At 43.8% G+C, this 19,760-nt stretch overlaps 1 protein-coding gene across 1 annotated transcript in view; it reads right to left on the bottom strand.

Annotated features, from left to right (window-relative positions):
- LOC145412140 (phytanoyl-CoA dioxygenase, peroxisomal-like) overlaps positions 1 to 19,760 on the bottom strand; it is a 158,816-nt gene that overhangs the window by 20,619 nt on the left and 118,437 nt on the right. Inside the window, exon 7 of the mRNA XM_080282073.1 lies at positions 19,450 to 19,584. Within this exon, the coding sequence (XP_080138199.1) occupies positions 19,450 to 19,584 (135 nt within the window). The remainder of the gene's footprint in view (positions 1 to 19,449; positions 19,585 to 19,760) is intronic.

Below are 19,760 nucleotides of genomic sequence, written 5' to 3'. Positions count from 1 at the left end.
TGTACTCATAACATCAGGACCACCCTGTACACAATGACATTTTACCATGCTTATTACTATCTTCAAGGGTAGTGTTTTATGTCTGAACAGTTATGCAATACAGGTATAGGGTTTTATAGGGGGAGTTAGACCCCCCTGGGGTACTTCTGCGGGTACTGCAGCAATATTCGCCAGCATGTCACCTTTTGGCACCCCCTTGGCCACTATACACATGATAACTGAGAGTTTACCATCTATCTATTTATTGTCAGATGCCTAGGCCCTGTAAGGGGTGTCCACAAACAAACTGCCTCCATGTCGCCCTATCCAACGCCATTTTACTTCCTTGCTCCCAGCTCACACCCCGCTCTCTCATATACCTCTCCACTTCATCCCTCCATCTCATCCTCAGCCTCCCCCTCCCTCTCCCCCCCAGGCCACCTTGCTCACATACACTCTCCTCATTAGTCTCTCGCTCTCCATCCTCTACACATGGCCAAACCACCACAATCTATTTCTCTTAATGCTTTCTATTACATCCACATCCACACCACGATGCTCCTTCACTTCCTCATTTCCCAGTCTGTCTCTTCACATAACTCCACATGCTCCTCTCAAATAACTCATTTCCACTGCTTTCACTCTTGACTTGTGTCCAGCCAACAAGGTCCAAGATTCACTTCCATATGTTAGGGATGGCAACACAATGCTGTCATGCAGCGACTTTTTTACTTCCATGCTCACTTCCCTGTTCCTTATCAACACTTTCAAAGAGCCAGCAACCTTTCTTCCCTGTTGTACCCTTTCAAGCACTTCACTCTCTAAACTTCCATCCTTACGCATCACACTACCCGTCATTAAATGCACTCACTTCTATATTGAGGCGTCTGGCAATAGATAGATAGATAGATAGACTTCTATATTTTCCATTTCCTCCTCATCCAGCCTCACTGTACATTCAGTGGCTTCATTTCTCTCAAAGACCATAACTTTACTCTTCCCTACATTCACCTTTAGATTCTGCTCTTACACACTCTTCCAAACTCATTCACTAAGTCTTAAAGTTCCCCTCTGTCTTCACTTAACAACACAGCATCATTTGCAAACAACAGTACAAGGAGTTTCCAAACACTGCCCTCTCTCATTAGGGTCACTCCAACATCGACTTCTCTACCGTTTGTACCTCTTTTATAACCCCATCCATATACAGACTGAACAACTATGAGGATATGACATCCCTCTTTCAATCCAACATTCACATAGAAAAAATTCACTCAGTTCACTATCCACATGCACTGCAGTCTTGGCACCCTATACATACTCTTCACAGCATTCAACAACTTCCCATTTACTCCACTTTAACACTTTGGCCGGCCCCGCACGCAGGCCTCGCTACACCCCAAGGTTGGCCGGGGGTTGCCATGCAATGAGTAGTTCCTTGCAAATGTTTTTATTTTTTTCTTATTTCTGACTTAATTTTTTGTGCTACATTATTCATTTTAATGTCAAATCATTTGTAATTGATTTTTCTCTAAGGATATATGCACATGAAGTTGAATAGAATACCAGCATTACCCGTACTATAACAGAATGTGCAATGACGTGAAAAAACATAGGCAGTTTGGATAAATGTTTGTACTCTTTCTTTATTTTCAACGTTAGTGTTTGTGCTATTTTATTAATTTTTGTCTCTCTTTTTTGCAAGTGACTGTTCTACAATAGTATATGTATAAAATAATGAGCAAACAACTAGCATCACTATTACTAACACTGTAAAAACGACATGAAAAATGTGGGCAGTATGTGTAATTGTTTATACTGTACTCTTCATTTTTGACACTAGATTTTGTGCTATTTAAATCATTGTAGCCTCTGTTTGTTTGGAAGTCATTGTACTACAATAGAATATGTATAAAATAATATGCAAACAACTAATATCACTATTACTAACACCGTAAAACTGACGTGAAAAAATATAGGCAGTTTGTGTACAGTAATTGTTTATAATCTTTGTTCATTTTTTATGCTACTTCATTCCTTCTAACCTCTCTTTATTTGTAAGTGATTGTTCTACAAAAGTATTTGTATAAAATAATGAACAAACAACCAGTATCACTAATATTAACACCATAAAAATGACGTGAAAAATGTAGGCAGTTTGTGTACAGTAATTGTTTAAACGTTATTTTTGACATTATTATTATTTTTTTTTTTTTCAATTCATTTTAGTCTCTCTTTGTTTGCAAGTGTTTGTTCTCCAATAACATATATATAAAATAACAAGCAAACATCCAACATCACTATTACTGATGGCGTAAGGAAGGCCAGCCGCGCTACATCAGTGCGCCATCTTGTGAACATTTGTACTCATATTTTATTTTATTTCTGATGATATTTTGCATGCTATTTCATTCATTTTAGTTTCTAACTGTTCATACAAGTTTGTTCTACAGTAACATTTGCATTCAAGAATGAACAGAACACGAACTCACTATTACTAACACAGTACAGTAATCCCTCTAATATCCGGACGCCCAATAACCGAACATCCCCACTAACCGAACCTTATCGTCCTGGGATCAAACATTCCCAAAATGGTCCGAAAATCCAAAAAAATTGAAAAAAAAATCGATTTTTTGCCGTCCGTAATTTGAACTTGCCGCGCGCGCCGCGTGAGAGCATTGTTTTGGTTCGTCATTCCTCCGACGTCCGATAGAGCGCCGCTGCATCCTCCCCACTTCCCGCCTGTCTCTCACCGCGACAAGACCTACGCTCTTTGCCATGGCTTGGGAAAAGTTAATGTGCAACACTTAAATTTAATGGAACATTATTTGGACTAAAGTGAACACTGTGAAAAGAACGGACTTCTGTGTGTTAGTGACTAAGTTCAGTGCAAGACTTCAGGAAGAGTGTAGTGCAAGTGCTTCAGGAAATCGTTCTTACTGTCAGAGTCCGAGAGGAGGCGGTTATTCATCGAGGTGGCCAGGGACTTGCTGTAAGTAGCCAAAATGTTTCATGTTGTACTATTTTCCATACTATATTTACCAGAATGTTTCATATTGTATTTTTTCCCATACTATACTTACCAGAAAGTGTCATACTGTACTTCTTTCCATACTAAACTTACCTCATGCATGTGCAGTAGGAATGTGTTTTTCAGAGTTCGGTTAGGTTCGGTTAGGTTAGGTTCGGTTAGAGTCCATAAGTACCAGAATGTTTATTAATGTATGAACATACTTCTAAACCCACATTTTATGTGTCTATTGCATTTATTTCAGTCATTTATGTGCCTTATTGGTGTGATTTGGGTGTTAAATAGGTGCTATGCATGTCCGGAGGGAGTTGTATAGGTGTTTCTCTGTGTTAGGGTCCGTAAGTACAAGTCCATAAGCTGGGGCCCAATATCCGGACAAAACCAATATCCGAACCTACTGATGGCTCTATTGATCCGGATATTGGAGTGATTACTGTACATACAACAAAGGAGGCTGTAGCACCAGTCAATCAGGGTGGTACTCCCAAGGGGAATGGGAATGCTGGTGACAGGGAGAGCTGGAGCTCCTGTTTCACCATAGTTGCGGTACATGACTCTGAGGTTGTCATTATCGTACCCTGGCAACTTACCATTCACAAGTGCAACCGATTTTGTATCATATTATGCACAAATCAAAACATTAAGCACAAACATATTACGCACGAATATTATTATACACGAACACATTATACACAAATCACATGCGGCTCACATAATACACGAAATCTGATGTACTTTTGAATGGTAGTTGCCAGGGCACGATAATAACAACCTCAGAGTCGTGCGCCGCGACTATAGCTACCTAACCATCCCCCTTCACTGACCTTTTCAATGTGACACTAACATGGAGAGTAAACCAGCATACTCTCCCAAACACTTCCTCTAACTATCTCATACGCTACACCACATGTGCTTTACATGCCACACAATGTACCCCACTATGTCACAGGGGTTGATGTCAGCAAGGGCATGCAGCCAGAGAACTTTGCCCCCGCTACCCAGTGGCAGACATTTAGAGGGGAGGAGTGACGACAGCTCCACCAGCATAGATGGTGGGACAGTGGGAAGATAGGGCCTGAACCTGTGCTAGACAGTACAGGGCACTGCAGTCCCCAGGCTGCCACTTCCTCCCAATAAAGAGTGCCCCAAACCCAGAAGTAGTGCCCCAGGAGGCTGCTGCATCAATGAGTGTATAATGGCAGGGCAGTTACAGTATCAAGGTGCACTTGGAGGGTGTCCCTGTAGCTGTCCTGGCAGGGTTCCCTGAGGCCACTACCACAGCCACTGGCCAAGGCTGGTGGGCTAGGGGTCCCAGATCCATTGCCTGGGCCTGGGACTGTGCAGTGGGTGGGGCCTGTGGCCTGTCTCTCCACTACTCATTTTATTGATTAGGCCAAGCTAAAGAATGTAATCTAAAGCAAGCCTGAGGACATTAAATCATCCAGGGGGATCAGAGTGGCTTCGTGAAATGTGGGAAGTTTGAAGGGTAGAGCGGGGGAAGTTGTTGAGGTAATGAGCAGGAGGTGGGTGAATGTGAGATGTGTGCAAGAAGTCCAGTATAGTGGTGGATCAGCCAGAAAGATAGCTGGGAGGGATTGTTTCTATTAGTTGTTTTGGCTGGATATGGGGGTGTGGGTGTGTTGGTTAGGGAGGAATGGTTGGAATATGTCATGAATGTTGTGAGAGTGAATGATAGGATAATACCAAAAATTTTGTTCGGTGGGATGGTGTTTGCAATTATATAGGCATGTGCTCCACAAGCAGGCTTGGATGATAGATTTTGGGATGACTTAATACGTGTAGTAAGCGGTATGGGCGATGATGAGATTGTAGTATTTGTAGGATTTAAATGGTCATGTAAGTATGCAGCTCAAGGATATGAAGGAGGTCATGGGGGATGTGCAAATGGTACCGTACAAGAAATGAGCAAGGGGAAAGGATACTCAAGTTTGGAGAGGCAATGAACATGACTGTGTGCAACACACATTTTAGGAATAGAGAGAGTAGGTTGATTACGTATGAGTCAGAGGGAAAAAGCAGCAAGATAGACTACTTCCTGGTCAGAAAGGCTGATAGGAGGTTAGTGAGGGATGATAAAATTAAAGGACGCGAGAAGTGTGTGCAGCAACACAAATTATTGATCTGTTACATAGTGCTTAACCCCTGCACGTCAGGGGTTTTCCAATGTCACACACTCCTCCCTACGGGGGATATCCATGATGGAAAAAAATACGCATACTTCAAACTCTAATATCTGCCAAACAATAACAGCTAGAGAAAAAATTAAAGATACATAAGACTCAACAACTCTTCCTCTTTCATATGAAAGTATCCCCATGTCTCCAGGTGAGTAAGAATAAGTTAAAGTTCAAAGGGTGGCAGGAAGACACTTGTGGCTATACATGTTAACTGGCGTTGATCCGTGCCCAAAATTGTGACGACTATACACGTCAACCGGCGCACAGGGGTTAGGGAGTGGTTGATGTAAAAGAGGACCTATGCACCTTGGAGTAAAATATGGAAGCTGAAAACCAAGCAGTAAGGGGTACCTTCTATTGTGAGATAGGGAGAGTGGTGGCTAACCAGGGAAACATTGACAGAAGTGTTAATGAACAGTACAAAGCCCTCAAGATCAAAATCTTGAGTTAATGATTCAGTATGTGGATGGACAAGAGGTCTACCAAGACATAAAGTGACTTGGAGGTGGGATGAAGGTGTAGAAGCTGCAGTTAAGGAGAAAAGAAGGCTTTTCCAGGAATGGAAAAAGGGTGATAACAGAGAGGAATACTTGGCTACCATGCAGAGGGATAGAAAAGAGGTTTACAGGGCAAAGTCTGAGTCACAGAGACTTTTACTTGATAACCTAAATCATGTGGAAAGGCAGAATATGAATTTTAAGGTGGCAAACCAGATGAAGAGGGAGAATTGGGATATTATCGGAAACCAGTGTGTGACGAATGATGATGGAAGGGTTGTGGTGAATAGTGGGGATATTAAAGACACATGAAGAAAGCATTACAGCCAGTTGTTGAATGAGGAGTTTGACTGGGACAGGGAATGTTAGGAGCCTGCAAATCCAGTGTTTGGCTCACGGCCTTTGATTGATGCTGCTACTGTGAGCAGGACAATATGCAAGATGAAGGTGCAGAAGGCAGCAGGTGTATCTGGGTTGACTGCCAATATGCTGAGTGCTTTAGGAGATATAGGAGTGAGGTTTGTCACTGACCTCATAAATGCGATTATATATGAGCATGTTATCCCAGATGATTGGCTGATGAGTTTAATTGTAAATGTGTACATGAGGAAGGGTGATGCCCTGGAAGGAGGAAATTATTGAGGCATAAAGCTTTTAGACCAGATAACGAAGGTAATGGAGAGAGTTCGAGTGTTCTAGAAGGTATGATTAGAGAAAGAGTGAATATTGATGAGATGCAGTTGGGGTTTACGCCAGGCAAAAGGACCACTAATGCTAAATTCGTTGTGCGACAGCTTCAAGAAAAATACATACGAAACAAAAGGGAACTGTACTTTGTTTCTGTTGATTTGGAGAAGGCTTTTGGCAGAGTCCCTAGAGAGGTGGTGAGGTGGGCAATGAGAAAGTGGTTGGTTAGGGTCATTATGGCCATATATGTGGGTGCTCACACCCGGGTACAGGTGAATGGAGATTTGAGAGATGAGTTTTCCGTGAATGTTTGTGTGCATCATCGATCAGTCTTGAGCCCCATGTTGTTTATCATGGTACTTGAAGCCCTCTCACATGACTTCAGAAATGGACTCCCGTGGGAGATGCTGTATGCTGATGATTTGGTGCTGATTGCAGAGAATGAAAGTGAGGCGGAAGAAAGATTTAGGAAGTGGAGAGATGGTATGGGGTGTAAGGGCTTAAGAGTAAATGCAGATAAAACAAGTGATGGTATCTAGGGCTGGGGGTGGAACTGTCAAAGAAAAAGGAGAGTGGCCATGTGCAATTTGCCACAAGAGCAGGGGAAGTAATTCCGTCTTGTGCAGTGTTTGTGATAAGTGGGTGCAAGAGAAATGTACTGGTATTAGAGGTAGACGGTGAGATAATGCTCATTTCGTGTGTGCGGTGTGTCGCGGTAAGCATGTGGATATTGCCAGGTGTGAAAGGATTCAACTTGCTGGTGAGTCTCTTGAGTATGTGGAAGAGTTTTGTTAATTGAGAGACATGTTATATGCTGGAGGTTGAGCAGGAGCTAGCTGTGTGGCTAGAGTGAGGAATGGTTAGAAGAAGTTCAGGGAGCTGTTGCCTCTCCTGACATTGAGAGGGTTCCCCCTCCATGCAAAGGGATCTTGGATGCAGCATGTGTTAGAAGTGTAATGCCATATGATAGTGAGACCTGGGCAGTAAAGCAAGATGATATTCACAGGCTCAATTGTACAGAAATTGCAATGATTAGATGGATGTGCATTGCATCCTTAAGTGCAAGGCCTGGGGAGGCTAGGTTTACAATGGAAGGGTTGAGATGTAAGATGGGACTGGTGTGTATTGGTGTTGTGATGAGGAGAGAGGTAGCTTGAGATGGTTTGGGCATATGGAAAGGATGGGGGATGATAAATGGGTGCAGAAAAAGAGAACCGTTAATGATGGGGGTAGGGTAGTGCATGGCAGACCGAAAAAGACCTGGGAGGAGGACACTGAGTGTGACCTCAGGGTTAAGGGACTAAATAGGGAAGCTGTCAGATTAGGCGGCATGGACAGCCGCCATTAGGTGACCAAGGCAGATGCATGCATGCACGGTGGAGCCTTCAAAAACGAAAACGTTATACGTGCATTACAAAAATAAAGAAGCTATACACAGTAAATATACCCAGTATCTATACTTACCATCCAGTGATGTTTGTAGAGCACAGGAAGAATGGGAAGACACTGGCATGCATTTTAAAACTAATCCCATAAACACTGAACAATAAATTGATTTTTGGTGAATACAGTAACATCTCAAATAACACGAGGGTTAGGTTCCTGGAGAGGTCGCGTTAGTTAAAAATGTCTTTTTTAAACATAATTTTCCCATAAGAAACAATGGTAATATTGGAGGTTACATTCCTGGACTTTGGGAAAGTCTACCCATTTGGGGAGTTATGCTGCTCTAAACTTAAAAGCAACAATATTAATCTGAAGGAAAATCCAAGTAAAAAACAAAAACAGTCTTTGAGAGAGATGAAGTCAGTGAATGTATAGCGAGGTTGGATGGTGAGGAATTGGGAAAATGTGAGTAGAGTACATTTAAGTACTTGGGTAGTGTGATGAGTAAGGATGGAGGTTTGGAGAGTGAAGTGCTTGAAAGGGCACAGCAGGGAAGAAAGGTTGCTGGTTCTTTGAAAGCAGTGATAAGAAACAGGGACGTGAGCATGGAAGTGAAAAAGTTACTACATGACAGTAGTGTGATACCAACTCTAACGTATGGAAGTGAAGCTTGGACGTTGTTGGACAGGACACAAGTCAAGAGTGAGAGCAGTGGAAATGAGTTATTTAAGAGGAGCCTGTGGAGTCACATGGAGAGACAGGCTGACGAATGAGGATATAAAGGAGCGTTGTGGTGTGGATGTGGATGTGATAGGAAGTGTTGTGAGGAGCACACTGAGGTGGTTTGGCCATGTGGAGAGGATGGAGGGTGAAAGACTGACGAAGAGAGTGTATGTGAGTGAGGTGGAGGGGGGAAGAGGGAGGGGGAGGCCGAGGATGAGATGGAGGGATGGGGTGGAGAGGTATATGAGAGACGGAGGTGAGTTGGGAGCAGGGCAGTGAAATGGCGGGGGACAGGATGACGTGGAGGCAATTTGTTTGTGGCCACCCCAAATGGGACTGGGGCGTCTGGCAATAGATAGATAGATAGACAGTATATTCCGGGAGAAATAAACAACATTTGAGCCCTAGTTGGGCTGAAGCATTGTTTACTTCTCCCCAGTTACATACTGTTTTTGTGTTTTACGTGGATTTTCTTTCAATTCTGCTTCATTCACAGCATTGTGAAAGTTCCTCAACATTATTAATGCAGTAGTAGGTCATAGAAACAGTACAGTAAAAGCAACATTTTCATTACAGTAAGTAGGTCGCAAACAATAACAACACAGAGCCTCACTTCATCTACTTTTTTTTTTTTTTCTTTTTTTTTTCTTTTTTCTTTTTTAATGTGCTCGACTCTGGGCATAGGCCTCACAGCCTGCTCTCAAGGCCCAGTAGTCCTCCTACATATCATACACCATTACATGTCACCACTTCAGCGCTAACACCCACCGTCCATATTGAATACATGCTAGGGCTGTCTCATACAGGACTGGCGTATTGGTATTAGCGGGGGTACTTTTACGACATGTCGGCGGGTCTTCTGGTAGATCGGTAAAGTCTGCTTTACATGTAGTTCAAATCCTTAAACTGTTCCCTGACCCAGCGGGGATTTGAACCCGGGTCCGGTAGGACCGCAGGCCACCTCTCTACCAATTGAGCCACGTATCACTCGTCGTCTGCTCCTGTCCCTCCTGACCCCTCTCCCCCACCTCCCACCGCTCCCCACCCTCAAATTTGTTGTCCCTCCTCGCTCTGCTGTCCTTCCTCTTCCTCTTCCTCCCTTGCTACTGCTGATGAAGATAACTCTCTTAAGTTTTCTGTCTTCTTCATAAAGAACTGCTCTATCTTGGTCTGAGTGGTTTTCTTCTTTCTGTTCTGCAGCATCAAGTTGTAACAATTTAGATCTGCCATCACTTTCCTGGCCAAATTTTGTCTGAAAATGAGCCAAATTGCTCAGAATGGGGCCAAACTTCATTTTCAAATATTATAGTTCGAATAAAACCAGTTTAAGCAACAGACAAATAAAAAATTGTATTTATGCACAAACTGCCACACACGGTCTATCAGCTCGGGACTGTCCAAGGCGCGCGCGGCTAATTCGAAACCATCACGTACGTGTAAAGGCGGGTTAAATCGAGAAACCCTTGTTAGTTAAACATAACTCCTTAAATATTTGCTCGTGTTAAAACAAAAACGCATTTTTTTAAGTCCGCGTTAGTTGAGAGGTAACTGTATTTTACTTTGATGATGTGAATGACGCCCAGCTTAGGGAAGTTTTTCGGAAGACGTAAATAACATTGGCTGGCCAAAGTGTTATACTTTCCACATTCCTTGTCCACCCAGCCTGTCATATGCTTTCTCCAAATCCATGAAAGTCACATACAACTTCTTTCCCTTCTCTAGAAACTTTTCCACTAAAGACCTAAGAATGAATATCTGATCTACACAGCCTCTTCCCTTTCTAAAACCTCCCTGTTCTTCACCAACTAATTCCTGTTATTCCCTAACTCTGTCAAGAAGTATCCTACCACATACTTTTTCTATTACACTAAGAAGACAAACGCCCTTATGACTGCCACACGATTCTTTTTCCCCTCTTCCTTTGTACAGGGGAAAAATTATACCTGACTTCCAATTCACTAGGACTCCACCTTCCTCCCAGGCCACCCTGCACATCTTCCATATCCATCCTACTACTCTCTCTCCCCCATGCTTCAGCATTTCACCACACACTTCATTAGTTCCTGGGGCTTTCCACATTTTGACTCTCTTCAGTGCTTCCACTGCTTCAGTCTTACTGATTTCCTCCTCTCTTCTCACCTCCCTCCCTCTCCCAGGCATTCCCCAGCCACTTATACTTGCATTACTTTCATTCCCTAAGTTCAGTAACTCCTTAAAGTGTTCTCTCCATCTGCTCAATTTTTCTCCCTTCTCTACTACCAGTCTACCATTTTTATCTTTCACTCCCCAACTTACTTCTTTATCACCCTGTCTAACTCTCTTTACCTCTTTCCAGAACATCTTCTTGCATTCCATCTACTTGACACTCAAATTCTTTCCAAATTCCTCATCCAGGTTCTTACTCTCTCTTACTAATCTTTTCACCTCTCTCTTCCTCTCTACATATAACTCTCCCATCTGTGTCTCAACTTCTTCCATGCCCGTTTCTCATTCACTCACTATATGCTTTCTTCTTTTGCGCCACAGCCTGTCTCACCTCTTCATTCCACCATGCTGTTCCTCGCACCCTATTTCGTCTTCTCTTCACCCCACACACCACCTCACATGCTACACAAATTTCTTCTGTGTATAGCCTGCATACACCTTCCACGTCCCACATCTGCACCAAATCGTATTTACCCAATCATTCCTAAACTTCTCTTATATTCTGTCTTTTTTCCATCCTCTTGCAACCTTTCTACCTCCTTGTATAGACTATTTCCTCCTGTTCTTCCCTTCTCCTACTCCTACATTTCATTTGAACTTTGACTTTCACCACCACAAAGTGGTGGTCAGAAAGTCCACTCCCCCAACCTCTGTATGCTCTTGCATCCATTACACACCTTCTCATTCTATCATCCACAGACACATAATCAATCATTGTCTTCTTTTCATTCAGTTCATCACCCACCCTTCTCATCACTCACCACGTATACCTGTGGATCACTTTGTGACTAAAGAGGGTATTGGCTATCACAAATCCCCTCCCCTCACAAATGTCCACTAGAGAATTGCCATTCTCATCCACTTCTGCAGGCACACCCCACTTTCCAACTACTCCATCCACCTTCACATTCCCTATGTTTCCATTCATATCTCCAGTCAAAAACTCTCTCTAATTCCTCTCAAACTTTTCCTTGCACACTTTCAGATTTGTCCAGAATTGTCCTTTCACTCTGTTTGCATGACCTTGTGTTGACGCATACACACACAAAGTTGCCCAGACTTGTAGTCCAACTTTCAATATTACCCACACAATCCTTGAGCTGATGGACCCATACTCTCTTATATTCTCTTATCTCTTGCACACAACAATACGAACTCCTTCTTTTGCCCTCTCATGCTCACCTACTCCAACAAATATACCCCATCCATACTCCCATTTTCTCACAGTCTCACCTTTCCATTTTGCCTCAGTTATTCCACATACATCCACTTGTACATCTTCAAGCACCTGGACAATCTCTCACTCTTTCACCGCATCATTCACATCCCTTACCTTCCATGTTGCAGTCCATGCCATGTCTTTTGTTCAGTCCTTAATTATCACCTGTTGGTCAGTCCTGGTCTCAGGCTTCTTGTATGTATTTTTTGTTAGTTGCTTTCCGGGGAGGGGCACTAACCCTCTGCCAATCCACTTGTTATCACAAAGGGAACAAGTGTTGGCTGGTTATAAGCTTACCATCCATTGTTGTAAATGATTTCTCAGTTTACAGAAATCATTTGGCATGCCACTGAATGTAGAACTACCCTAAAACAGAGTACCGCTACGTTAAGTGGGTGTATGATGGGCGCCCCCATCTACCCCACTGTATCTGGAAGTTGAACTCCAAAGCGTGGCTCACCACCTCCCTCTGCGACTCCCACAAGGCCAGGTATCTCTCCCCCATACTCCAGGAATATGCTAGCAGGAAGGACGTGACCAACAGGCTTTTCCTCCTAGTTAATAATGCTGCAAGCCACCCCGAGGGCATGGAAGACTGGGTGGATCTCAGTGATGAGGTGGTCTATATGCCTCTTAACACCACATCTTTGCTCCAACCTATAGACCATGGGGTGATAGTCACATTCAAGGCACACTAAATGTGACATATGGTGGAGCAGATGGTGAGAGCAAACAACTCAGAGGTGGGTGACTGTCATAGCCTTCCGGATGAAGTAAAACATCAAGAATGCCATGAACAGTATTAATGCTGTGCGGAAAGAAGTCACTGATAGCACCCTGAACACATTGTAGCACAAGGTGCGACGTAAGTTTGCCAGCTTTCCTCCTGTTGGGCAGATCCACAGAGACATCACTGATCCTCCCATAAGGCAAGGCTCAAAGAGGTGGATGAGGAAGACATTCAGGAGGTGCTCAGCAACCACATCAAAAATATTTTCAATGAGGAGCTAATGGAAATGGAGATGCAGATGGCACAAGGAGGGGAAGGTGAGAAAAGGTGGAAGTGAAGGAAGACCCAGTACTAGTGTTAGATCAGAAGACTCTTAAGGAGTTTTTAGGAATGATAAACCTGGCCCTTGCATTCATTCTGGAGAAGGATCCAAACCTTGCCCTGGAGTATGCAACATGCTATGCAGCTGAGAAAAAGCTGCATATGTGCTCTGAGTTACTGGAACACAAACGAGCTGTGAGTCAAATAATATCATTCTTCCCATCCAAGACATCTACCAGCATACACGAGGACCTGACACCCTCCACCAGTGGAGCATCAACACAATTGCCTTGTGACACCTCACCACCACCACCACCACCACCATCACAGTAATCGCCACGCCACCCACGCACTTCGCTACCTCACTGCACTGCTTTCCCCAGTGTTCATCATCTGCTCCTGATGACTCAAGTGAATGGCCAAAGATACCAGCTGTCCCTCCAGCTTCTGGGGGACCCATGATGATGACTCAGACCAACCAATGTCCCACTTAACCCCTAAAAGACGGGTGTCTGCACGTGCTGTTCGAGGGTACAAGGGCCAAAAAGACGGGTGTCCGCATATGCAGTCACGCCCTCCCCCCAAAACTACCCCACCCTCCCTTCCACCACACCCACACACCTCCCCCACCCCCCCCACACCCCCATCCTGATCCCTCCACCATCTGCCACCCCCCATCCCCAACCCCCCCTACCACCACTAACTCCAACCATCCCCCCATCCCCTCAACCACCCCCCTACCACTTACAACTCCCCCACCATTCCCCCCCAACAACCCCACCCCCTAATACCCACCCCTACCCCCACCACCCCAAACCCACTGATCCTTATCCTCCACACCCCTACACCCCCACCCTCCAAACCCCCCACACCTCCCAAACCACCCCACCAATCCAACCCCCAAACCCCCCACCCCCTCCCCACCCCCCACTTCCCACCCCACACATCATACCCCCACCTCCACACCCACACCCACCCCCACCTCCCCCAACCACCCAGCCCTCCCCTCTGCACCACGCCCTCACCTTCCTATCCCCCTCCCCAACCCCCCCACCACCGCCAACAAACCCCCCACCGTATCACACCTGCCGATTATGCCCGTCCTCAGCATATGTAAAAACATTCTGATGCCTGTCTTTTAGGGGTTAGGGCGAGTTGGAAATTTTTTAGACTTTTTTTTGGGTGAGTGGTCCTTGACCAAAAACACATCCTCATTCAACCCATATTATAATTACCTCACTATACAATCAATCACTATTCAATGGGTCATAACTTGACCTAACTCCACTGTATAGCATGGCGTGATAGTACAGGTGGATCTTCATCCTTCAGAACAGATGCTACTGTACCCGTGATCTCCTAGGCCTGCTGTCAACAGGTGGATTAGCTGTCTCAGAGCATACATGTGCAGTCCATTTGCTTAATATGCAAGGAATTTCTATCACGCAAACTGCCTAGAGTGCAACTGGGGGAGGGGGGGAAGGGTTGAAAAAACTAAATCGGTGGTGCACAAGTTGATTTTGAAAATGCCAAATCGGGGTGGCAAAGTGAGCTGAATCCAATGTTACATCTTAGAGCACGCAAAGAAATGATGTGGGTCATGACGTCACAGGGCATGGGCATGGATAGTGAAGAGCTACCGATCCAAAACATAAGCAAAATCCTGGCAGTCTTTGACGAGTTTAAAGATCAAATGACAATGAACAAAAACTAAAGTGACAGCTCAAGAGTTCTGGATGTCCCAGAAAACAGCCTCCATTACTACCGTACCGAGATAGGAATACTGAGGAAGTGAACTGAAGGCATCAAACTGACTACCATCTTCTTCACTCCACCACAAGAAGAAGATCCAGTGCCCTCAACATCAGCAGAGGATGACGACGATGGTGCATCTGTTGTGTCTGCCTTGGACTATCAGGGGTTCACAAATGATGTGAAGCATGTTGGTGGTGGTAGAGTAGGACGGTGTGGAGGGTGCTGGGACCAGGGCACCGTAACCTCCTCACCCTACCTTGGAACCCCATCTCTTGAAGTCAAATAAGCCTTTCCTCCATAGATTTTAAGGTAAAGGGCTATTGTGTGGGTTATACTTATTGGGTACATGTGTTTAATGTCCCATAAAACACGGGCAAAATGACAGACTAAGGGCCAAAGGGGTAGCTTTTGAGATAGCTACCCCACCAATTTGCATAAGGTACATTACTTGTAAAGCACGAAATTTCATGATAGCGAGGTCTTCTACCACTCAAATTCTTGTGAATTATGCGAATGGACTGCACCTCATCAAAATCGTTTTTGTATTCGTTAACACAAGGCTGGTTAGCAGCTTCTGGATTTCACTAACTTCTGAGGTACCCAACCGTAAAACAAACTCCATACAGTACGTTCACTTTTTTCCGCAATATTTTTGCAGTTAAGTCTATCACGTCAAATGACTCTTGCTGTATTATCCAAGCAACACAGCTTCTCCATCTTAGAAGCTTTGGACAGGGGTCTGTGCTTCTGGCCAGTGGATGGCTCCACAAATGACCACAAAAGTGGTCTGTGCTTCTGGCTAGTGGATGGCTCAACAAATGACCACAAAAGTCAACACTGGGTTTCAAACATGCCACTACAGTGTAAAGCCACAGATGCACAGCAGGGATAGTGCATCCATCCCAGCGCTGGTCAAGTGTGGCTGCAATTTTTGCTCCCTGTCTGGTTCCCAGGTCAGGGTAGAAAGACATGCAGAGGATTATGGAAGCACCATGGTGGTCACATCACTCTGCAGGCAATCTGAGACATCCTGCAGTTTGAACCAGTATGAGAACTGGTTTAATTCAGTTGGAGACCCCACAACTAGGATGAAATTATGTTTTCTATGGACTAGATGCCATACTAAGTGCCATAACTATCTATTACTTCTCAAGAGATGGTGAAAACTGTTGGGGAAAACAGAAATATGAGCTATGCAGTATGCTCTTGTTGTTGAGTAACCCTCATCTTTCTGGCTGAACAGACCCATCAACTGCCGGCAAGCCACTGCCCCTTCAGGGCTATGCCATGCAGTGAACTGATAGTCCCGTGTGGTAGACACTGCCTCGCCAAAGTGAAGGGAAGGGACTAGTTTGGAAGTTTGGTTCCCAGATGGACACCACATTTATGGCTCTCCACCCAGTTAACAGGGGCACAACAGTAAGCTCCACATCAACCTATTATCTGATTATACTGTATGCTTACCACCGCATCCAGGAAACCAATACATTTGTCACTCAGTCTAGAGCCAGTTGTGGGCCACCTTCAATGGAAGAGTAATATAATGACAGTAAGAATGGGAGAAATAGGACGAGAGGATGGCAAACACAGAAGAAGAAGAAGAAGGGTAAAGAAGAAGTATGCAGCACTACAACAAGTGAATGGATGATGATCACCACCACCTACCACCTAAAATAAGATCCAATAATAATAATAATAATACCTGTTTAGTTATTGAGTAGCCACAATAAGGAAGCTTTGCCATAGCTATTTATGGTATGTAAGATTTGAAATTTTGGCTTCATAAACAAGACTGTGACCTTTAAAAGAAGTTTAAGATTATTCATATTTGCAGCATGTACAGTGGGCTCGTACAGTATGCGTGATCCCAGTGCACGAATCACATAGTACACAAGTGACCAAAAATCACAACCATAAAACTCTGAATGCACAAGTTTAGCTCACAATACGTGAGGCTGAGGCAAGGAGTGGCCCCAAACCATTATTTTACCAGACAATGCGACCCCCCCCTCCCTGCACGATGCACCCATCATGACTTACAGGCTCATGGGGAAGGTGCTCAAGAGGAGTCTACAGTATGATCACGTCAATAACGACTTCGACAATGATGGTAAGTTCGAACAGATACCCAGTTTCTATAATAATGTTTGGATTCACTTGAATAACGGTTATTTCGCGAATCCCAAGTTCTTATACTGTACTGCAAATACGTCCAGAACAAGATGAAGAATGAAATAGACAAACAAGAAGAGATGAAAGAAATTGCCAAAAATGTGAGCAGTAGCAAGGAGGAGATGGAGGATCCTCCCCTGACTCGCCGGCTGCTGACCCCTACACCTCCACTTCCCCACCTGACTCACCAGCTGCCTCCCCCTCCACCTCCACAGCCCTACCGACTCACCTGCCTCACCCAGCATACCTGCAACCCTCCACCATAATGGCTGTTACAGCATTCTCAGAAATGTAACATTCGACAGGCCATAAATATCTTTGTAAAAGCCTGGAATAATACAACACTGGCAACCATTAAACAAGCATGGTGTGGCTGGGGCGGCGGGGACACTCTAAGTGTGTTGTTGTGCCTCGGAACCCCTGCTATTTAAGTCCATCAGGCCTGTTGTCTACTGTTTTTAAGGTGACTGACCATAGTTTTATTATTTTAGCTATATTTGAAGTATAGGCCTTAAAAAGTTTTGCATTATTATATCTCTAAGGTTAAAAAAATATCAAGGTTTGAGGGAGTCCTGCCCCTATGTTATTTTTCCCATAAGATTATGTATTCGCAGTTCGCAAAACCACAGTGGGCAAGGTCATGGACTGCCCATCCACTCGTGCACTGTGCGAGCCCACTGTACTTAGATTAACCCAAGGTAGCTTCTTGTGTAAAATATACAAGATCTGAATACAAATGTCAGGAAGAATATATGGGTACATTTTACATTTGTCTCAATAACTGGCTAACTATAAGCTTAACTGTAACTGTATTCCTTTCAGATAATAAGAAGGACCACAGTCATATTTCTGTAATGTTACAGCTTTACAGCTTTTGTGATTTTCTCTATAATGTGCGACAAAGAAGACACTGAGCCAATTTGAATTTGGTACATTCCACTAGGCTAAATGGCAAAATATTCAGCCACAATTCTTAGCAAACTTTTTTATCCAAAGATTCTCAGCCAAATAAGTGTATTTCAATTAGTTTCTGAAATATTTCTATTTCAAATATGCAATTTTTACAACAAAAATGAATATATGACCTTCAAAAATGGGACAAGGTCATTTATATTTGTACTTGGACTACCCTAGGGTACCTCCCTATATAATATCATCAAGATCTAAGAAAAAAGTGCAAAGAAAAATAATACAGTAATAATAACGAAAACAATAAGCTTCGCCATTTATAAGTTGAAGCTTAATAATAATAATAATGATGAGGTAGATGGGGGTGCTCACCATCCACTCGCTCAATATAGTGCTGCTCTCGGGTGTCCGCCCTTTCCTGCCCATCCTTCTTTCCTTACATCCTCTTCTGTCACTCTTTCTTTGTCCATCTGCCTACAGGTGACTTTACACTCCCTCTTCTGTCTTTCTTTCCTCCTTTCTTTCCTCTTCCTTCTGCCTGTGGGTGGCTCTACAATGAGTGAGAAGCCAAATGGTTTCCTGTACACAAGGAAACCATTTACTGTACTATGTTGAGTAGTAACCATATAACCAAATTTTGCCACCTGGTGGTTTAGTGGGTAATTACAGTGCTCCAATCAGATTAAGCCGGTGAAGGTTTATATCCAAGGGATGGTTGGGGTTTCTTGCTGATGTAATGCCACTCAGGGATGACTGCAGCTGGTCACTCTCATCCTAAATGTCTGGACCAACTTGCCTAGCCCCAGGCTCCTACGCTCCTCACAGGGCAACACAGGATTGGATGATGAATGAATGAATGGTGAATAAGACAGCAATCATAATAATAATAATGGCTATTATTATTATTGGCCCTTTTATTAACTGCAGTCAGTCCCTGAAAATACACAGGTTCTTAATCTAGTATCCTAACCTACGGGGGTCAACAGGCTAACCAGGGCTGTTCCTGAGGAGTGCCAACATACTATCAAGCTTCACTGTGGCTGGAGTGAAGTGCAGACACAAGAAACACATCACCTACCAGACTTTTGACTCTATTTACTTGTGTCTGAGTGACAACTGGGAACTGGTGGTGGAAATTTGATCTGGTTCTGTTTCAGTGGTCCAGTTAATCATTTTTGCAAAAGTAAGGCCTGATACAGTTCTGGTAGCCATGGCCAGGTCCTGCAGGCTAATTCTAAAGAAAGTTGTTCCAGTAATCCAGTTTGACGGGCTTATGCCATCAGTACTCTGGTCATATTCTACTTCTAGATAAAGGACAGGAAGGAAGGGGGGGAGGGAATCTCCTTCTCTAGTTCTAGTCTGGTTTTGATCCAGAAACTTAAATCCAGCAGATTTCAGTCAGGTTAACTGGTCCAGTTCCAGCTCATTCTTTGAAAAGCTTTCAAGTCTCTCTCTCCCTCTTGAAGATACAGTATTGTAGTCAAGAAATACTGCTCCCCAGGTATGGGCTCCTGAAGGCCACCAAACAGATGTTTCCAGTAATCAAATCTGCCATATTACATATGTTAATCACTGACAATAAATTAAAAATAACAGCATCATAGATGTTATATATCACCTGTAAACTGATTTACCTGTGTTCGATTGTCCCCCGATCCATGAAGGAGAATGGGATGGAAAAATACTGTGTCTCCCTTCTCCATGCATAACATTGTCTTTGGCACATCATCATAGCCTCGTACCCCATGGTACATCTTGTTCACTCCATTCTGCAATGTCAGATATACAGAGGGGCAATGAATTTCTTCTCAGATCAAAACTATAAACTTAGATGGAAATGTATACAGAGAAACAACTCAGCACATGCTAATCATTACTAGATGTTGTGGTATAAAAGACAATCTGTTTTATAAGATGCAATCTAATTCTGGAAGGGAAAGAGCAG

This window comes from Coenobita brevimanus, chromosome 92, assembly GCF_032717465.1.
Source record: "Coenobita brevimanus isolate Jiangsu-jjx chromosome 92, ASM3271746v2, whole genome shotgun sequence".
NCBI lineage: Eukaryota > Metazoa > Arthropoda > Malacostraca > Decapoda > Coenobitidae > Coenobita > Coenobita brevimanus.
The sequence above is the reverse complement of the archived record's forward strand: the minus strand, read 5'-3'. Positions and strand labels throughout refer to the sequence as shown.